A 17,450-nucleotide genomic window follows, 5' to 3' on the forward strand; every position below is an offset into this window, starting at 1 on the left:
ATGGTCTCTCCCATCACCAACCATGGTACTTTCCTCCTCTCCCCTTTCTTCTTTTCTTTTTATTTCTCCTCTTCCCCCCTGCACCAGTCTTCCCAGCCACCTTCACGGTGGGTGTCCTGGGCCCCTGGACCTGTGATCCTATCTTTTCCCGGGCCCGCCCAGACCTGGCTGTCCGCCTGGCTGCTACCCGACTCAACCATGACCAAGCCCTGGAGGGTGGTCCCTGGTTTGAGGTCATTCTGCTCCCAGAGCCATGCTATACCTCAGGCTCCCTGGGGGCCCTATCCCCTTCACTAGCCCGAGTCTCAGGCCTTGTGGGCCCTGTGAATCCAGCTGCATGCCACCCTGCTGAACTGCTGGCTCAAGAAGCTGGGGTCCCCCTGGTGCCTTGGGGCTGTCCCCAAAGGGAAACTCGGACCACAGCTCCTGCCCTCCCCCCAGCCCCTGATGCCCTCTATGTCCTGTTGCGGGCATTCCACTGGGCCAAGGTAGCCCTAGTCACTGCCCCACAAGACCTATGGGTAGAGGCTGGCCAGGCCCTGGCTGGGGAGCTCCGGAGCAGGGGCCTACCTATAGCCACAGTGACCTCCTTGGAGACTACGGACTTGGAAAGTGCCAGGAATGCCCTTAAAAGAGTCACAGATGGACCCAGGGTCAAAGGTATGGATAGAGTAACAACACTGAATTCTTGCAAACAAGACCAATTCTTGGACTTGGGAGGTTTAGATAACTTTGTACAGGTATCATCTCACTGGAAAAGGGAGATGGCCTGTCCCCCAAGGACATGCAGAACCACTGCATCATGGCAAACACTTCTTGAACCCCTAAGAGGTGGGTGGGAGCAAGGAAAGTTTGGCAGACCCTAGCAAAGAAGCAACGCAGCCACAAGATCATGGAGGTGATAACCTAGGCTAGGAGTCTGCTCCTTGTGATATGAGATGACAGAAGACAATAAAGCATGGGGATGGTAGGCATCCCTTGCTATGGCACTGAGCATGGTTCTCTAGGAGGGGAAAGTAGTTGAGAAGATTCAGGTGAGCCAGGGCCTGGGGCAGGGGAACTCCTGAGTCAGATAGGAGAAAGAAAGGTTCTGAGGCCTGAGCTGCTCTCCATCCCTGAACTGACCTGCCTCCACAGTGGTCATCATGGTGATGCACTCAGTTCTACTGGGTGGGGAAGAGCAGCAGCTGCTGTTGGAAGCTGCCGATGAACTGGGCCTTGTAGAAGGAACAATGGTGTTCCTTCCCTTTGACACCTTACACTATGCCCTGCCCCCTGGTCCCGAGGCTCTAAGGCCCCTCACCAACAGTTCCAGACTCCGAAAAGCTCATGATGCTGTCCTCACTCTAACCCGATACTGCCCTAAGGGGAGTGTGTCAGCTAACTTACGCCAGGCCCAGGAGCACCAGGAGCTACCAAGGGACCTTAAACCCCAGCAGGTGAGAGGTGACTTCCCGTCTTAGATGGTAAAGACAGGTAGAGGGCTGGTTGGGATCCCCGATCAGGAAGAGAGGGTCCTGAAACACTGGGGAGAGAAGATGGAGGAGATGGGGGGACAAGATCTAGATGCAGAGAGGTGACGAATGAGAGAGAGTTAAAGGAAGCAAGGAAGAAGCTGAAAATGGGTACCTAATGACCAAAAGGACGATAAGACTAAGCTGATGTGAAATGTCTCACTTTAGCCAGTGGAGAATGATCAGTCAATGAAGCAATAGAAGAGATGGATTCCTGGTTAGTGAAATGGGCATGGCTCTGGCCCAGTCTCTCTTCCCTTCCACTCTTCCATCAATGTCTTAGTCATTATTTCTTTGTCAAATATTTATGTTTATCAAATTTCTGGATGACATATAGAAATTGTGATGTGCTCCAAATTGTCAGTATCCTTCTTAAGTGTGGTAGTCAGATCTGAACACAATACTCCAAGTATTAAGATTAGAGTAATAACCATTAGGATCATTACCCCCTTCATCTGTTGCATTGGGACTGATTATAAGACTGGGTAATATTCTGGAGAACAGTTTAATGGACTGGAACAATGGACTGTAACTAACAACATGGAATGTAGTATGGAGAAAAAATATCTTACATTTTGCAAAAAAGCAAAACAGTTACATAAATACAAGGGGATGGAGGTGGGATATGACATAATTGGGAAAATACAAGGAAGGAACTCGTAGTCCTATTGTTCTCTGCTTGGTCAGATTTATCTGGAGTGTTTTAAGAAAGACATTGGTGAAGTGGTAGGCATGCAAAGGAAGGGCATTGGAATAGTTAGGGACATAACTGTCTGACAATATTTGAAGGTTTATATGAAGATAAAGAATTAAACTTGTTCCTTTGGGTCTCAAAGAAAAAAGCTAAAAATATTAACTGTAAATCATGGATACAAATCATAGATAAAATATCCTTACAATTAGAGCTATCTCAAAAGAGATATTTAGTATTTAGTTCCTCATTACGGGAGGTCTTCAAACAGACTAGAAGGCTACTTGTTAGGAAGATTGCAAAGGACTGAACTAGATGACCTCTGATTCTCTCATTATTCAGGTATCCCCGCTCTTTGGAACAATCTATGATGCTGTCTACCTGCTGGCAGGAGCTGTGGCAGGAGCACAAGTAGCTGGGGGTGGTGGATGGGTCTCTGGGGCAGCAGTGGCCCGTCACATCCCCAAAACTGAGGTCCCAGGCTTTTGTGGAGACCTAGGAGGAGCAAAGGAGCCTCCTTTTGTGCTACTGGATACAGATGGGGCAGGAGACCAGCTACTCCCTACTTTTACACTGGATCCAACCCAGGGAGTCCTCAGCTATGCTGGTAATCCCATCCACTTTCCTCATGGTGGTCGGGGGCCTGGTCTTGACCCTCCTTGCTGGTTTGACCCAAATGTGATCTGCAGTGGAGGTAAGGTTCTTTCCCATTCTCCATCCCTAAGACTCTATATGTCCTATGTAATTTTTTCTGGAATTCTCCAGTTTCTTCTTGGTTGTCCTGCCTCTCACTTCAGTATCTTTCTTTGGACTCTCCTTCAAAACTCTTAGAAATTCCCAAATGTTTCTCCCCTAGAAACTTACCAGGACCCCCTTATTTCCTGTAAGACACTCCCCACCCCACTCATGTCCATCCTAAAAATTCCCTCCCAAGCCTACCAGAGCCCTTGACTCTGCCCCTTATGTTTGTTTCTTACATTTGATTATCGTGTTTCCAAATACTCTTTCCCTTTCTGACCCAACCCCAATAAATGTTGCCATTTGAGCTCCTCTCCATTTTCCTTTTGTCTTCAGGAGTAGAGCCCAGCTTCATCCTTCTTGTCATCCTCATCTTTGCTGGGGTGGGGCTTGTGGTAGCCACACTGGCCTATTACATTCGGTAAGCTGAGGGTTCAGGAGGGGGAAAAAGGATGGAAAAGGGGAACAGGACTTACAAGAAGGAGTAGGGGCTAGTTCTAGAAACTGATATTGGAAGTTGATAGATGAGTCAACTCTCCTTTCTGTGCCTATGAACCATGTGTTTAGATAGCCTGGTTCTACCTTTCTTAATTGAGGCTGTAGAGAAAAAAAAAATTGTTCATCAGACCAAGGAGAGTGGATGGATGTTAGGGTTGTTGTCAGTTCCAGTCAAGTTGTGTAGCCTTGGTAAAAGAAGTGTTACCTAGCTCATCCTCTATTACCCTAGGGATAAAGCTCCCTCATTTCTTATCCTGTACCTGGATTATCCTGTCCCCATCATTCTCTCCCCAAGTGACTAGTCTACATTTGGGTTTTTAGACGCCAGATCCTCCATGCTCAAATGATCTCTGGTCCCAACAAGATGATCCTGACTTTGGAGGACATCACCTTCCTCCCTCGCCAAGGCAGTAGTTCCCGAAAGGTAAGGGAGTCTAGGTGTAGGGGGATAGCAGGAGAAATGTGATGTCCGTCTAGTCCCAAGAGGTTGGGAAAATCTGGAAGATTTTTGGGGTATCATTTTATCCCCTGATCTCTACCCTAGTCTGCTATTCCTCTATCACTTTCTGAAAAGTCACACGTTAATGACCAGAGCCCTAGCCTGAGAGTCAGGAGAACTAGATTCCCATTTGCTCACTGCTACTGAATTACTGTGTGACTTTATAGGCAGCACACCCAATTTATCACTCTGAACTTCAATTTTTCTCCTCTGTTAAATGAGGATAAGAATATTATTATCTGAGAACTAATTATCTCAAATAGTGGGGGTGGGAAGATGTGAAGGGGCTTTACCTTATAAATAACTATACACATGGAAGAGATGATTATTTTCTCCCTTGACACCTGGCCCCTACCCTTTTCCTTCCCTAATTTTTAACTCTCAATCTCAACCTGATTTCAATCACAGCCCACAGTTGCTGCCCCTTTCCCTATCATCTTATACTTCCCCTAACTCTCTCCTTGCCTAGGTAACAGAGGGTAGCCGGTCAAGCCTGGCTGCCCACAGTGTATCTGATATGCGCAGCATCCCTAGCCAGCCCCAAGACAATTCCAACATCGGCATGTATGAAGTGAGTACACTACCAGGATCCTTCCTCACAGGGTCAATCTTTCTTCATTCAAAAATAATATCAACTGAACAATGGAGTGAGGGAAGAATGGTTGAAAAGTGATTTATTCAAATGTTAGTTATATTAAACTGTGTTTTAGATTATCAAGAATGATAGGGTCAAACTCCAATGAAAATGGGGACTTCTGAACCATCCAAAGGGGCAGCTAGGTGACAAGAGTGCCAAGCCTGGAATCAGGAAGATTCATTTTACTGAGTTCAGATCTGGCTCTGACACATTTCTTTTTAAGGTTTTTGCAAGACAAATGAGGTTAAGTGGCTTGCCCAAGGCCACACAGCTAGGTAATTATTAAGTGTCTGAGATCAGATTTGAACTCAGGTACTCCTGACTCCAGGGCTGGTGCTCTATCCACTGTGCCACCTAGCCACTCCTGTTCTGACACTTATTAACAGTGTGATCCTGGGTAAGTCACTTAACCCTGTTTGCCTCAGTTCCTCATCTGTAAAATGAGTTGGAAAAGGAAACGGCAGTAACTTTGACAACAAAATCTGAAATAGGACTAGGAAGAGTTGGAAATGACTGAACAAAAACAGCAAACCATGATAAGGATCCCTGTGGGCTACATATTGACTTAGTTGTAAATGTAATGTTATCTATGATTCACTATATATTTATTTTGATAACTGTTTTCCAAATACATTTTGATCTAGTTTTGGCACAGTATTGCAGGAAGTAAGTAGCTTTCTTGACACTTCTGTTCTAAGGTATGTCTCTAAGGGATGGATTTCTTTTTTTTTTATTATTATTATTATGAAAAAATCTCTCCAGCAAATCAATCATGATTAACTAGAGAATTTTGAAGGTGGACTTGACAAATTGCCTAGCCAACAGCTATCCATACTTATATCTTCAGTGATTGTAATTCCATTTGAAAAAGGAAAAATAGATTCCTTTACTAAAAAAACAAAACAAAACTGAATATCCTGGTGCAAAAATGTGGTTAATCTGGATTGTTGTCAGTGATGCAAAATGTGGGTTATCTGGAATCCTGCACAAATATTTACAATAAGAACATACCTCCCACGGGACTGATGTGGGCTGTGCAGGATGTGAGGTGTCTATGTCAAGTGGTCTCCCACGCAGTAATCCTAACTTAACCCAGCAAAATGGCAATTGTGGATTCTGGCTCAGAGTTTGCGACTTTGGGCAGGTCACATTGGAAATTGAGGGAATGCCCATCAACTGGGGAATGTCTAAATAAGCTGTGATATATGATTATGATTAAATATAGGATAGTATCAGAAAAACCTAGAAAGACTTTTATGAACAGGCAAAAAGTGAACTGAACACTACCAGGAGAACATTGTACACAGTAAATAGCAGTAATGTATTTATGATTAACTGTGGATTAGTAGCTATGTTAATCAACACAATGATCCAAGATAGTTCTGAAGAATTTATGATGAAAGTTGCTATCCAACTCCAGAGAGAACTGATGAAATATAAGTATAGTTTGAGGTATCATTTTTTTTACTTTATTTTCTTTGGGTTTTTTTTTTTGCAGCATGGCTAATATGGAAGAAAGGATTAATAATTCAATAATTTTTTAAAATGAATGTTTAAAATAAATAATAAATTTATTTATTTTTAAAAATAGATAATGAACTCCTAGGCCTCGTCCAAATTAGACTCTTTCTATGAATTTCTTTTTTTTGGGGGGGTTTTTGGGGCAAAACACACACACACACACACACACACACACACACACACACACACACTACACACACTATCTGAAAGCAATGATATTCCTGGGTGCTTTTCATTTTGGAGTTTCTTTCAGGAGGTGACCAATGAATTCTTTCTATTTTCACTTTGCTCTCTGATTCTGAGAGATTTGGGCAGGTTTTTTTTTTTTTTAAGATTTCTTGAGATAGGATGTCTAAGCTCTCTTTTTTTTTTTTTTTTTTTGGTCATGTATTCAGCTAGTCCAGTGATTAATTTTTTTCTCCATTTGTTTTCCAGGTAAGTTGATTTTGCTGAGATAGTTTCTTCCATTTTTTCAACCTTTTGACTTTCTTTTTCTATTTCTTATCACCTTATAAAATCAGGGAGTTTGTATCAAACTGTTAATTGTTTCCAATTTGCTTTTTGGCAAGGCAATGGTGTTGAGTGACTTCCCCAAGGTCACACAGCTAGGTAATTATTTAGTGTTTGAAGTTGAATTTGAACTCAGGTCCTCCTGACTCCAGGGCCAGTGCTTTCTCTACTGTGCTACTAGCAGCCCTGCATAGTTCTTTTTTTAATGTTTTTTTCCCCCAAGAGTTCTTACTCCATTTATAAAAAAAAAAACATTTTGACTCTCTTTCAAGAAAATAAAACTCTTGCTTCATCTCTTCCAGAAATTTTCATTGAGTTGGTACCCAAGCTGTTTTTCTCTGAGACATTGCTATCAAGAAGTATTAATTATGCTTCTACTATGTGCTAGGGCACTGTATATTTTGAATACTAGAAAGGCAAAAAAAATCCTACTTTTAAGAAGTTTCCAATCCAATCAGGAAAACACTCTGTATGCAACTTTGTACATATAAGTTAAATATAGGCTAAATTGGGGATAATCAACAGAAGAAAGGTACTGATATTTAGGGAATTCAGGAAAGGCTTTATGTAGAAAGTAAGACTTTTAACTGGACTTGAAGGAAACCAGGGAAACCAGGACACTGAAATATGTAAAGCTTTTGTATATGGAAGGGGAAGTAATACAAAACAAAGCTGGAAAGATAAATTTTGGTCAAGTTTTGTAGGAGGCTGTTATAATAATCTAAATGCAAAGTGATTATACTAGCTGTGCAAGTGGAGAGAAAAGGTCAGATGTAAAATATTTTTTAGGTAAAAATGACAAAATTGGCCATGGCCATGGTGGGGGGGGGGGCAGTGGATAGAGCACTGGTTCTAGAGTCAGGAGGACCTGAGTTCAAATTGATCTCAGACACTCATTAGTTATATGACTCAAGCAAATCACCCATCCCTGATTACCTCCCCCTTCAACCCTCTCCCCCCCCCAAAAAAAACTTTGACAATTGACTGGATATGTAGGATAAGGGAAAATGAGTACCAATTTTATGAGTTATAAAAAGGATGGTTAGACTTTCAACAAAGAATAGGAATAGGAAGTTTGGAAGAGAGGGTGACAAAGTAAAATCAATGAGTTTAGTTTTAGACATATTGAGTTTAAGATGTCCCTAGGATATACAGTTTCAAATGTCTGATAAGCAATTTGTGATTCAGGACTGAAGGTCAAGGGGAGAAATTGGAATTAGATACAGGGATCTGGGAGTAATCTGAAGAGAGATAGTTAAATACATGGGAACAGATGAGGAGAGAGAGAAAAAAGAGTAAGAGGGGTAATGGGAGGAAAATGAAGAAAGAAAGAGGGAAACAGAGAAAGGAAAAGAAAGAATAGAAAGAGAAAAGAAGAGGGTCCAGAACAGAACACTGTCAAGCATTCAGGTGATGATTAGATTCATTGGGAAAGGAGCAGTCAGATAACTAGGAGGTAGAGAATGAAATCATAAAATCTTAGGGAGGTCAAGTGAAAAATGAAACAGACAAACCAGGAAGGATGAAGACCGAGGAAAGATCATTAGATTTGGCAATTAAGAGCACTGATTACAAAGGAGATAGAAAGTAGTATAGTATATGATTGAGGAGTGAGTGAAGGTAGAGGAAATAAAGGCTATTCCTTTTTCAAGGAATTTGATTGAGGAAGGGAGCAGAAATATAGAACAATTTGCTGATTGATGGTAGGGGGTCTAAGTGACATTTTTTAAAAGATTTGTAGTGATTTGGGCATGCTTAAAAATTATTAAAAAGAACCAGCTATTAGGGAGAAGTTAAAGATCCAAGAGAGTAAGGATGCAATCTACTGAAAAGACAAGAGGGGATGGGATCAAATACCCATTTAAAGAGTTTGCCAGAGGCTGAGGGAAAGGAGGAGAAAGTGAGAGATGACTTCAGGGGGTTTTGAGATGAAGAGCATGGGAGAATGGTCTCAATTTTTTAAGTTAAATACAAGACAGTCTTCAGCAGAGAGGTGGGCAGGAAAGAGGTATTGCGGAAGCAAGGTAAGGTTGTAGCTTCTGTTGGACTTGAGATAGGAATCAATTAAAAAGGACTTGTCAAGGATTAAAAGAACTGTTTTGCTACAGGGAGGGCCCCATTGAGGTTGGATAACATGAATTTGTAATGGATATACTATAATCAATACAGTTATGGGTTTTCCTTCAGCCTCATTTAGTTGTTCATTTATAAGAGGAGAAGAAGGAAGGTGAGAGTTACAAGGCTGAGTACAGTGATTGTATCACCCTCTAATTTGTGAAGTTATTAATGACTTTAAAACATTATATAAAAAATTATATAAAAGCTATTATTATTATTATTATTAGTCCAATAATGCATTTTTTGTGTTACTCTATTACACTGCTGATTCATAATGGCATTGTAGTCCACTTAAAACTCCCAAATCATCCAACCAATTCTGAGTCATTCTAACTGTATTCTTCTCTACTCATATTTCTTTATCTTTTCCACATGAATAGTAATGAGATATTTTATGAAAAGCTTTGCTAAAATATAGAGAAACCAGCTCTACAGCTCTCTGCTTATCTACCAGTTTAGTAATCCTGTCCAGAAAAAGAAACAAGCTTAATTTGAAATGACCTATTCTTGACGAAGCAATATAGGCTCCTTGAAATCAAAATAGTACAACAACTAAGTTGGTTCACCTCTTTAATTACCAGTTATAGATTTTTCACCATGACTCACCACTTCATCACCACTGGTGATTCACTAAGCAAGCTGGTTCATCTTTTTAATGACCTATTATAGAATTTTCCTGGTAACTAAAGTCAGACTTATTGGCCCATAGTTTGTAGAAACTTTTTTTCCCTTATTAAAAAAATGAGGACAATGTTTATCAGTCTCACATCTTATAGCACCCCTACCATTTTCCATGATTTTTCAAATATTATTGATATTGGCTTAGAAGTCACATCTACAAGTTCTCTTGGTGCCTGAGAATGCACTGGTTTTCATGACTTTCCACAGAGGAGGATGGGCAATCTGGGCTCTTTTGAGGATCAACTCTCTATTTTGCTTTTCAAACCTTAAGATGCCATATAAATGTTTGTTATTATTATTAGTCACCTTTGTTCTCATATATATCCAGCACAAAAGTCATTTTACTTGTTTGGGGGAAAAGCAAAAGCAAAATCATAATAATTAAAAACTAATACCTGTTGTGAGATATATTTCCATTTACCCCAAGCATCTTATTCTTTGATTTTTCCTCTTTTCTCCCAGAATAGATTTAAAAAAGCACACACACACACACACACACACACACACACACACAAACAAAACCCCTTTTTAGTTGTCTTTAGGTTCCTTCTACCCTCTTGACTTTTAGCATATCTGACATATATCTGACATTTTTAGGAATGTACCATATTCTTATATTCAAGGTCACAAATGGCAACCCTTTTCTTTACCCTCTCCCTCCACCCCAATCTGGGGAGTTGTTAGAAAAGGTCATGTCCTATTGCTTCTTTTTCCTCATTTCAGGTACTCCAAACATGGAGGGGAGAGATCTCCCCCTACCCCAAATCCTTCCCCTCTAAGACACTGGGGAAATCAGAGCAGCTCTTCATGAAGAAAAGTTTGAAGTTTCTAAGTTTCTCTCTCTCCCTTGACCCTGCACTTGTAATTCCACCGTCATGGATGTTTTCTGTCTTTGGCAATTCTTTCCCTGCCATTTTGTCTCTTTTATTTTCTGTCCAACTCATTTTCTTGCTAACATCTGTTCTTAATATCTTTCCAACTTCATTCTGTAGCTATAATTCATCCATTTAGCTCAGCTAAACTCTAAAAACATTTGGTAATCCAAGAACATGAGACAGGAGAGTGGGCTAAGAAATGAGCTGAATTCCATTCTTAAAAACCACTACACCTACTGTTCCTGGTCTTTCTCTGGTCTAATTAGACATTGCTTTTGATGGCAGGAATGCCAGTTGGTTGTCTCCAGTTCCCTTATAGGCTCTGCAAGGTGAGGCAATCTCTGTCAGAACCATCCTTCCTCTTCCAAGGTGTCATTTGATTTTTCTTCAAGGGGAAGGCCCATCAGTATAAACCAAACCAAACCCACAAATGGGTAATGTCTGTTCAGCAGCATGCCTGCATTCCTACAAACCAAGTTTCCATGTCAATGTGTATGGAGGAAGGTAAATCTCTCACAGGGCACTTGGCCTACATATAGACTCTAAGAATTGTAAAGGACCTCAGAGGTTGACTCAGTTGTCTGAATTTTGTATGAATTCTCATTTTACCATATATTCGCTATCTAACACTTGTGGAATCCCTTCTCTATTCTAGGATTTAATTCCTCCATTTTTGAAATGAGGAGATGGGACTAGATGTTGTCTACAGTGTCTTTCAGCTATTAATTTCTGAGCCAAAAGTATTAAAAAAGCATTTGAAAGCCAGTCCTCCCTAAGGGAGGGATCTTAATCTTTACTCAGTTAGAAAAAGAGCTGGAGGAAGGAAATGTGATGAGTAGAATTATACTTGGATTAGACTGATTCCAGATCCTAGAAGAAGGGAAGCAGTTTATACTACCTCTAAAATTTCTAGGAATAGGCTTCTAAAATTTAACCAGGCTAGTTTCAATGATCATTCCTAATGGAGTAGAAGACAAGTCTGCCAAAAGCAATTTTTATTAATTTAACATTTTTCTAAATCCAAGTTATTTCTAACTTAAAGAGAAATATCCAAACTGACATAGGTCCTTCTCTCTTCCACCCTACTACCTTGGTTAGCACATGCTTCTCTACCCCAAACATGATTTACAATAACATTTAGAGTAATCTTGAACAAGGAAAATATCTCAATATATTAAAATACAGTTTAGGGTTAATATTCTACTCCAACAAATAGAATATTATTTACTTAATAACTATTCAAGTCCTTCCTTGACCACTACCCTTGAGGGTAGCAAAGGTCTTCTTCCTTGTGACCTTATCCAGAATCCGTTCTGAAAAAGCCCTCTGAATGGAGAAGAGGGCTCTTCTTTTAAGTAGGTAACAGGCCAGTCATTTACAGGGGTTGGGGAAGGCTATGAATTTAACAAGATAACAGGTTTTGTTTCTACCCTTAATCCATTTCCCTAAAGAAAAGTCTTCTGTTTTTTGGCCTATGTGCTTTCAAACAGGAGCAAATCTGACTATTAGACTTGAGAAATATTAATTACTTATATTTTTAGAGAAATTCAAATAGAACATTTTCATGTACTTTATCAGAACCTTTGATTCTACCTTCAGACATTCTCATCTAGTCTAACACCCTTATTTGACAGATGAGGACTAGGAAGGGTAAATGCCCAAGGTCATGCTAAATGGCAAAATGAAGATTTGAACTTGAATCTCAAATCCAGTTCCCCTGTATCATGGAAAGTGGAAGCCATGGTTTAATCCTTCTTCTCCCTCATTATCTCAAAGATAGTATATATATATATATATATATATATATGTACACATATATATATATTGAGATACTGAGATTTTTTTGTTCTTGTTTTTGCAAGGCAATGGGGTTAAGTGGCTTGCCCAAGGCCACACAGCTAGGTAATTATTGTCGGAAGCCGGATTTGAACTCAGGTACTCCTGACTCCAGGGCTGGTGCTCTATCCACTGTGCCACCTAGCTGTCCCAATACTGAGATATTTTGAGATACCTCAAAGTTTTCAGGAAAACTTGGATCTAGTATGATTTCAGGACATCTCTGCTTCATGATAATAGAAGTTCCTTAAAGAGGATTCCTACAATTAGGAATAAGATCTGTGAAGAAAGTAATCTAATGTTGGAAACTCAACAGCTAGTTAGAATATAGCTTCCTAATTGGAAACTCAGTCTGCTAGTGGTGGAGTATAAATGGTAGGGACAGAGCTTGGGCTTGCGATTTTAGCCATACAGGAAACTTTCTAAGCCTGCAGGTATACTTATAATTAGAATTACCTAGGATAGAGGTGTTAGACACACAATCAACTGCTCCTATGCAACCTATGACATCCAGGAGAGAGCAGAACCAGATTAAAATGTAATTGAGACATAGTTAACAAAATAAATACAAATACAATAGAACATAGATAATGTTAACATGTGATATTTTAAATAAGTATGAGCCTTAGGTGTGGTTTGTTGCTGTTATGAAGTTACTTCAGACTTAGCTACCCTATTTGGTGTTTTCTTTTTTATTATTATAATATATAAAAATTTTGTTTTTCCAATTGCATACAGTAATAGCTTCTACCAATATTTTTTTTTTTAAGTTTTTGTGAGGCAGTAGGGTTAAGTGGCTTGCCCAAGGCCACACAGCTAGGTAATTAAGTGTCTGAGATCAGATTTGATCCCAGGTACTCTTAACTCCAGAGCCAGTACTCTATCCACTGCGCCACCTAGCAGCACCCTCTACCAATCTTTTTTTTTGCAATGTTTTGAACTTTACAATTTTTCTCCCACCCTCCCTTCCTTTCCCCCTCCCCAGAAGGCAATCTGATCTAGGCTTTACATTTGCAACCATGAGAAGCATGGATCAAAATTGAACATATTGTGAAAGAATCAGATCCAAAAGGAAAGAAGAAAATATTAGAGATAACAAAATTACATGAAACCTAAGATAACTTTTAAAAATTGAAGATAATTAACTTTGGTCTTCATTTAATCTCCACAGTTCCTTCTCTGGATATGGATGATATTCTCCATCCCAAATTCCTTAATATTGTCCCTGATTATTGCACTGATGGAATGAGCAAATCCATCATGATTGATCATCATTCCATGTTTTTCTAGTTCTGCTCATCTCACTCAGTACATCTGGTAGGGGTTTTTTTTTTGTTTGTTTGTTTGTTTGACGAAAATACTAGGGTGGTTTGCCATTTCCTTCTCCACTTCATTTTGCAAATGAGGAACTGAGATAAACAGGATTAAGTGACTTGCCTAGAGTCATACTTAGTAAATGTCTGAGGCCAAATTTGAACTCAGATTAGTCTTCCTGACTCTAAGCTTGGCACACTATCCTCAGCAGCACCTACCTTTCCAAGTGTTAACTTTTTGTTTATTTTTTGACTTTCAGCTATGGAAAGATAAGAAGATACAAGATTGTTCTTGCAAGTAACCATAATAATATTGAGCCATAGTGGTGCTGCCTTTCATAATTCATGAAGATCATAGAATTTGAAAATGGAAGGAACCTTACTTCCACTAACTTCTTTCCAAATTAAAAGGCATCTAGTCTTCCTCTTATAGAGAAATAGGTTAAGTGATTTATCCAGGTCACACAAGTAGTAGTTTGCAGAACTGGAATTTGAACTTGGAATCTGTAACTCCATGTTCAATTCTTTTCATAGCACTATGATTAAGTTAATGGACCAACTTTTCTATAAAGGAACTGCTTCATAGTAGTAACCCCACCCTAATGCAGAACTGACAGGCCTGTTCATGTTAGCTCTCACTGACTTTTACTAAATATTTTAGAATAACTTATGTTTTAACACAAACTCCTCTGGCCCCACAAATTATGAAGGTGAATGGTCATTTGCCAGAAACCAGCTAAGGTTATTATTATTATTATTATTATTATTGTTATTATTATTCAGCAACTTATGGAGATAGCTAGGTGATCCAGTGAGCAGGGTGCATGGACTTGTAGAGAAGGAGATCCAGTTTCAGGTAACTGCAAATCACTTAACCACTTAACCTCACTTCCCTCATCTATACAGAGAGTTGGTTGTTCAGATGATTAATAACATCTCTCAAAGCCTCTCAACTAGTCTCAAGGCTACTATATTTCAGAAGCAGAACTTGAACCCCAATCTTCTTGACTCTGAAGCTACCTCTAATTTCTATTGAAAATAATTATTATGATAATGAAAGTAACAACAGCAACAACAACTTGGTGCCTAGAATGACACTTTCCAGAAGCTCAGTATCTGGACTAAAGGATAACAAATTCCCTTACTATAAATAGAGACCTCAAAATATGTTTGATAGAACTATTGGTCAATCAATAAATTGTACTGAAACTGAAGTATTACCATAGGATGAACTGTTGCCCATTATTACTCATTCATAAGATCAGTCCATAAAATCTTAAGAACATTCCCTATTCTCAAGGAACAAATATTTTAAAAGATGTTGTCATACCCAAGACTCATATCTCCAAAATGTGTGGAATGAAAAGATTTAAAAATGTAGACCTAGCTGAAGAAATAAAAATCATATGGGAACAGGTTAAAGAACACATCACCCCTGTGATTCTGTCTGTTGGTGGAGTTTTCCCCAAGGATTCTTTCACAATCCTGCAAAGATGAACATACATGCTAATTCTTTGGTTTCAACTTTAAAAAGCAGTGCAATAGTCCATAGTACATAAAATATAAAAGGATAACAGTAGAATGCTAACTTTAAATTTTATTTACATTTTCAAGTATTTATTTTTTCCCTTCCTATCTTTCCAAGCCTACTAAGGGAAAAGGAAGAGAATGAAAAAGAAGAAAACCCTTATAACAGTGTAATCAAGCAAAACAAATTCCCTGTTGGAGCTGAATGATTTTCCCAGGACTGTTCTATCTGAATTCTGTTGAACAAAATAAGAGTAAATTTTCTATGACAATAATAATAATAGCTTACTATTATATGACTAAACACTGTACCTGAGATTTTGCTAGTATAAGGAATTTCCCAAATGTAGAATTTTCCTCAACTAAAGCAGGCCAGCCTTCTCTTCAGCTCAGAGCTTTGGAGATCTGCCTCAACCACTAAGGGATTAAGTAACAACCAGGGACTCACAGACAATAACTATCAGGTTAGGACATATAAAGGGCAATGTATTTTACATAAGTTATTTAATTTGAGTCTTGCAACAGCTTGTGAGGATGGCATTAGAAATATTATTTCACAGATGAGTCTCAGAAATGTTAAATGATTTCCCCGAGGTGACCCAATTAGTAAGTGACACAGGCAAGATTTGTACCCAAATTTTTCTGACTTGAAGATCATGAAGGAGAAGGGAAGATTCAGAGATGATTTTCTAGTATTTTATAAGGGTACAGAAATGGAAAGGGAGGAAAGTTTGTTTTATAAGAGGGGTTCAGTTAAAGATGCTGATGAGTTCAGTTGTGCCTGCAGGAACTCCAAGTGGAACTCACAGGATCATATAATAACTAGAAGGAATCTCAGAAATTATCTAGTTTTCTTCCTTTTCCATAGTAGCTTTAAACCACACATACTGAATCAACAAATGGAATAAATCAGTAATTTTTTAAAATTTATTTTTATTAAAGATATTGAGTTTTACAATTTTCCCCCAATCTTGCTTCCCTCCCCCCTCCCCCCCCCACAGAAAGCACTCTGTCAGTCTTTACTTTGTTTCCATGTTGTACCTTGATCCAAATTGGGTGTGATGAGAGAGAAATCATATCCTTAAAGAGAGAAGTCTAAGGTAATAAGATCAGACAATAAGCTATCTGTTTTTTTCCTAAATTAAAGGGAATAGTCCTTGCACTTTGTTCAAACTCCACAGCTCCTTATCTGGATAGAGATGGTACTCTCCTTTGCAGACAGCCCAAAATTGTTCCCGATTGTTGCACTGATGGAATGAGCAAGTCCCTCAAGGTTGAACATCACTCCCATGTTGCTGTTAGGGTGTACAGTGTTTTTCTGGTTCTGCTCATCTCAGTCAGCATCAGTTCATGCAAATCCCTCCAGGCTTCCCTGAAATTCTGTCCCTCCTGCTTTCTAATAGAACAATAGTGTTCCATGACATACATATACCACAGTTTGCTAAGCCATTCCCCAATTGATGGACATTTACTGGATTTCCATTTCTTTGCCACCACAAACAGGGCTGCTATAAATATTTTTGTACAAGTAATGTTTTTACCCTTTTTCCTCATCTCTTCAGGGTATAGACCCAGTAGTGGTATTGCTGGGTCAAAGGGTATATGCACACTTTTGTTGCCCTTTGGGCATAGTTCCAAATAGCTTTCCAGAAGGGTTGGATGAGTTCACAGCTCCACCAACAATGTAATAGTGTCCCAGATTTCCCACATCTCTTCCAACAATAATCATTATCCTTCCTGGTCATACTGACCAATCTGAGAGGTGTGAGGTGGTACCTCAGAGAAGCTTTAATTTGCATTTTTCTAATAAATAATGATTTAGAGTATTTTTTCATATGGCTATGGATTACTTTGATCTTCTCATCTGTAAATTGCCTTTGCATATCCTTTGACCATTTGTCAATTGGGTAATGGTTTTTTTGTTTTAAAAATATGACTCAGTTCTCTGTATATTTTAGAAATGAGTCCTTTGTCAGAATCATTAGTTGTAAAGATTGTTTCCCAGTTTACTACATTTCTTTTGATCTTGGTTACATTGGTTTTATCTGTGCAAAAGCTTTTTAATTTAATGGAATCAAAATCATCTAATTGGTTTTTGGTGATGTTCTCCAACTCTTCCTTAGTCATAAACTGTTCCCCTTTCCATAGATCTGACAGGTAGACTAGTCCTTGACCTTCTAATTTGCTTATAGTATTGTTTTTTATGTCTATGTCCTGTAACCATTTGGATCTTATCTTGGTAAAGGGTGTGAGGTGTTGGTCTAATCTAAGTTTCTTCCATATTAACTTCCAATTATCCCAGCAATTTTTATCAAAGAGGGAGTTTTTATCCCAATGGCCAGACTCTTTGGGTTTATCAAACAGCAGATTACTATAATCATCTCCTGCTTTTACACCTAGTCTATTCCACTGGTCTACCATTCTATTTCTTAGCCAATACCAAACAGTTTTGATGACTGATGCTTTATAATATAATTTTGGATCGGGTAGGG

The 17,450-nt window shown here is 39.1% G+C and overlaps 1 protein-coding gene across 1 annotated transcript in view; it reads left to right on the forward strand.

The window, feature by feature from the left end:
* GUCY2D (guanylate cyclase 2D, retinal) overlaps positions 1-17,450 on the forward strand; it is a 31,182-nt gene continuing 13,732 nt past the window's right edge. The window contains exons 1-7 of the mRNA XM_074221010.1: positions 1-25; positions 88-660; positions 1,138-1,439; positions 2,548-2,899; positions 3,280-3,364; positions 3,763-3,865; positions 4,410-4,511. Of these exons, the coding sequence (XP_074077111.1) occupies positions 1-25; positions 88-660; positions 1,138-1,439; positions 2,548-2,899; positions 3,280-3,364; positions 3,763-3,865; positions 4,410-4,511 (1,542 nt within the window). The remainder of the gene's footprint in view (positions 26-87; positions 661-1,137; positions 1,440-2,547; positions 2,900-3,279; positions 3,365-3,762; positions 3,866-4,409; positions 4,512-17,450) is intronic.

Source organism: Macrotis lagotis, chromosome 2 (assembly GCF_037893015.1).
Source record: "Macrotis lagotis isolate mMagLag1 chromosome 2, bilby.v1.9.chrom.fasta, whole genome shotgun sequence".
NCBI lineage: Eukaryota > Metazoa > Chordata > Mammalia > Peramelemorphia > Peramelidae > Macrotis > Macrotis lagotis.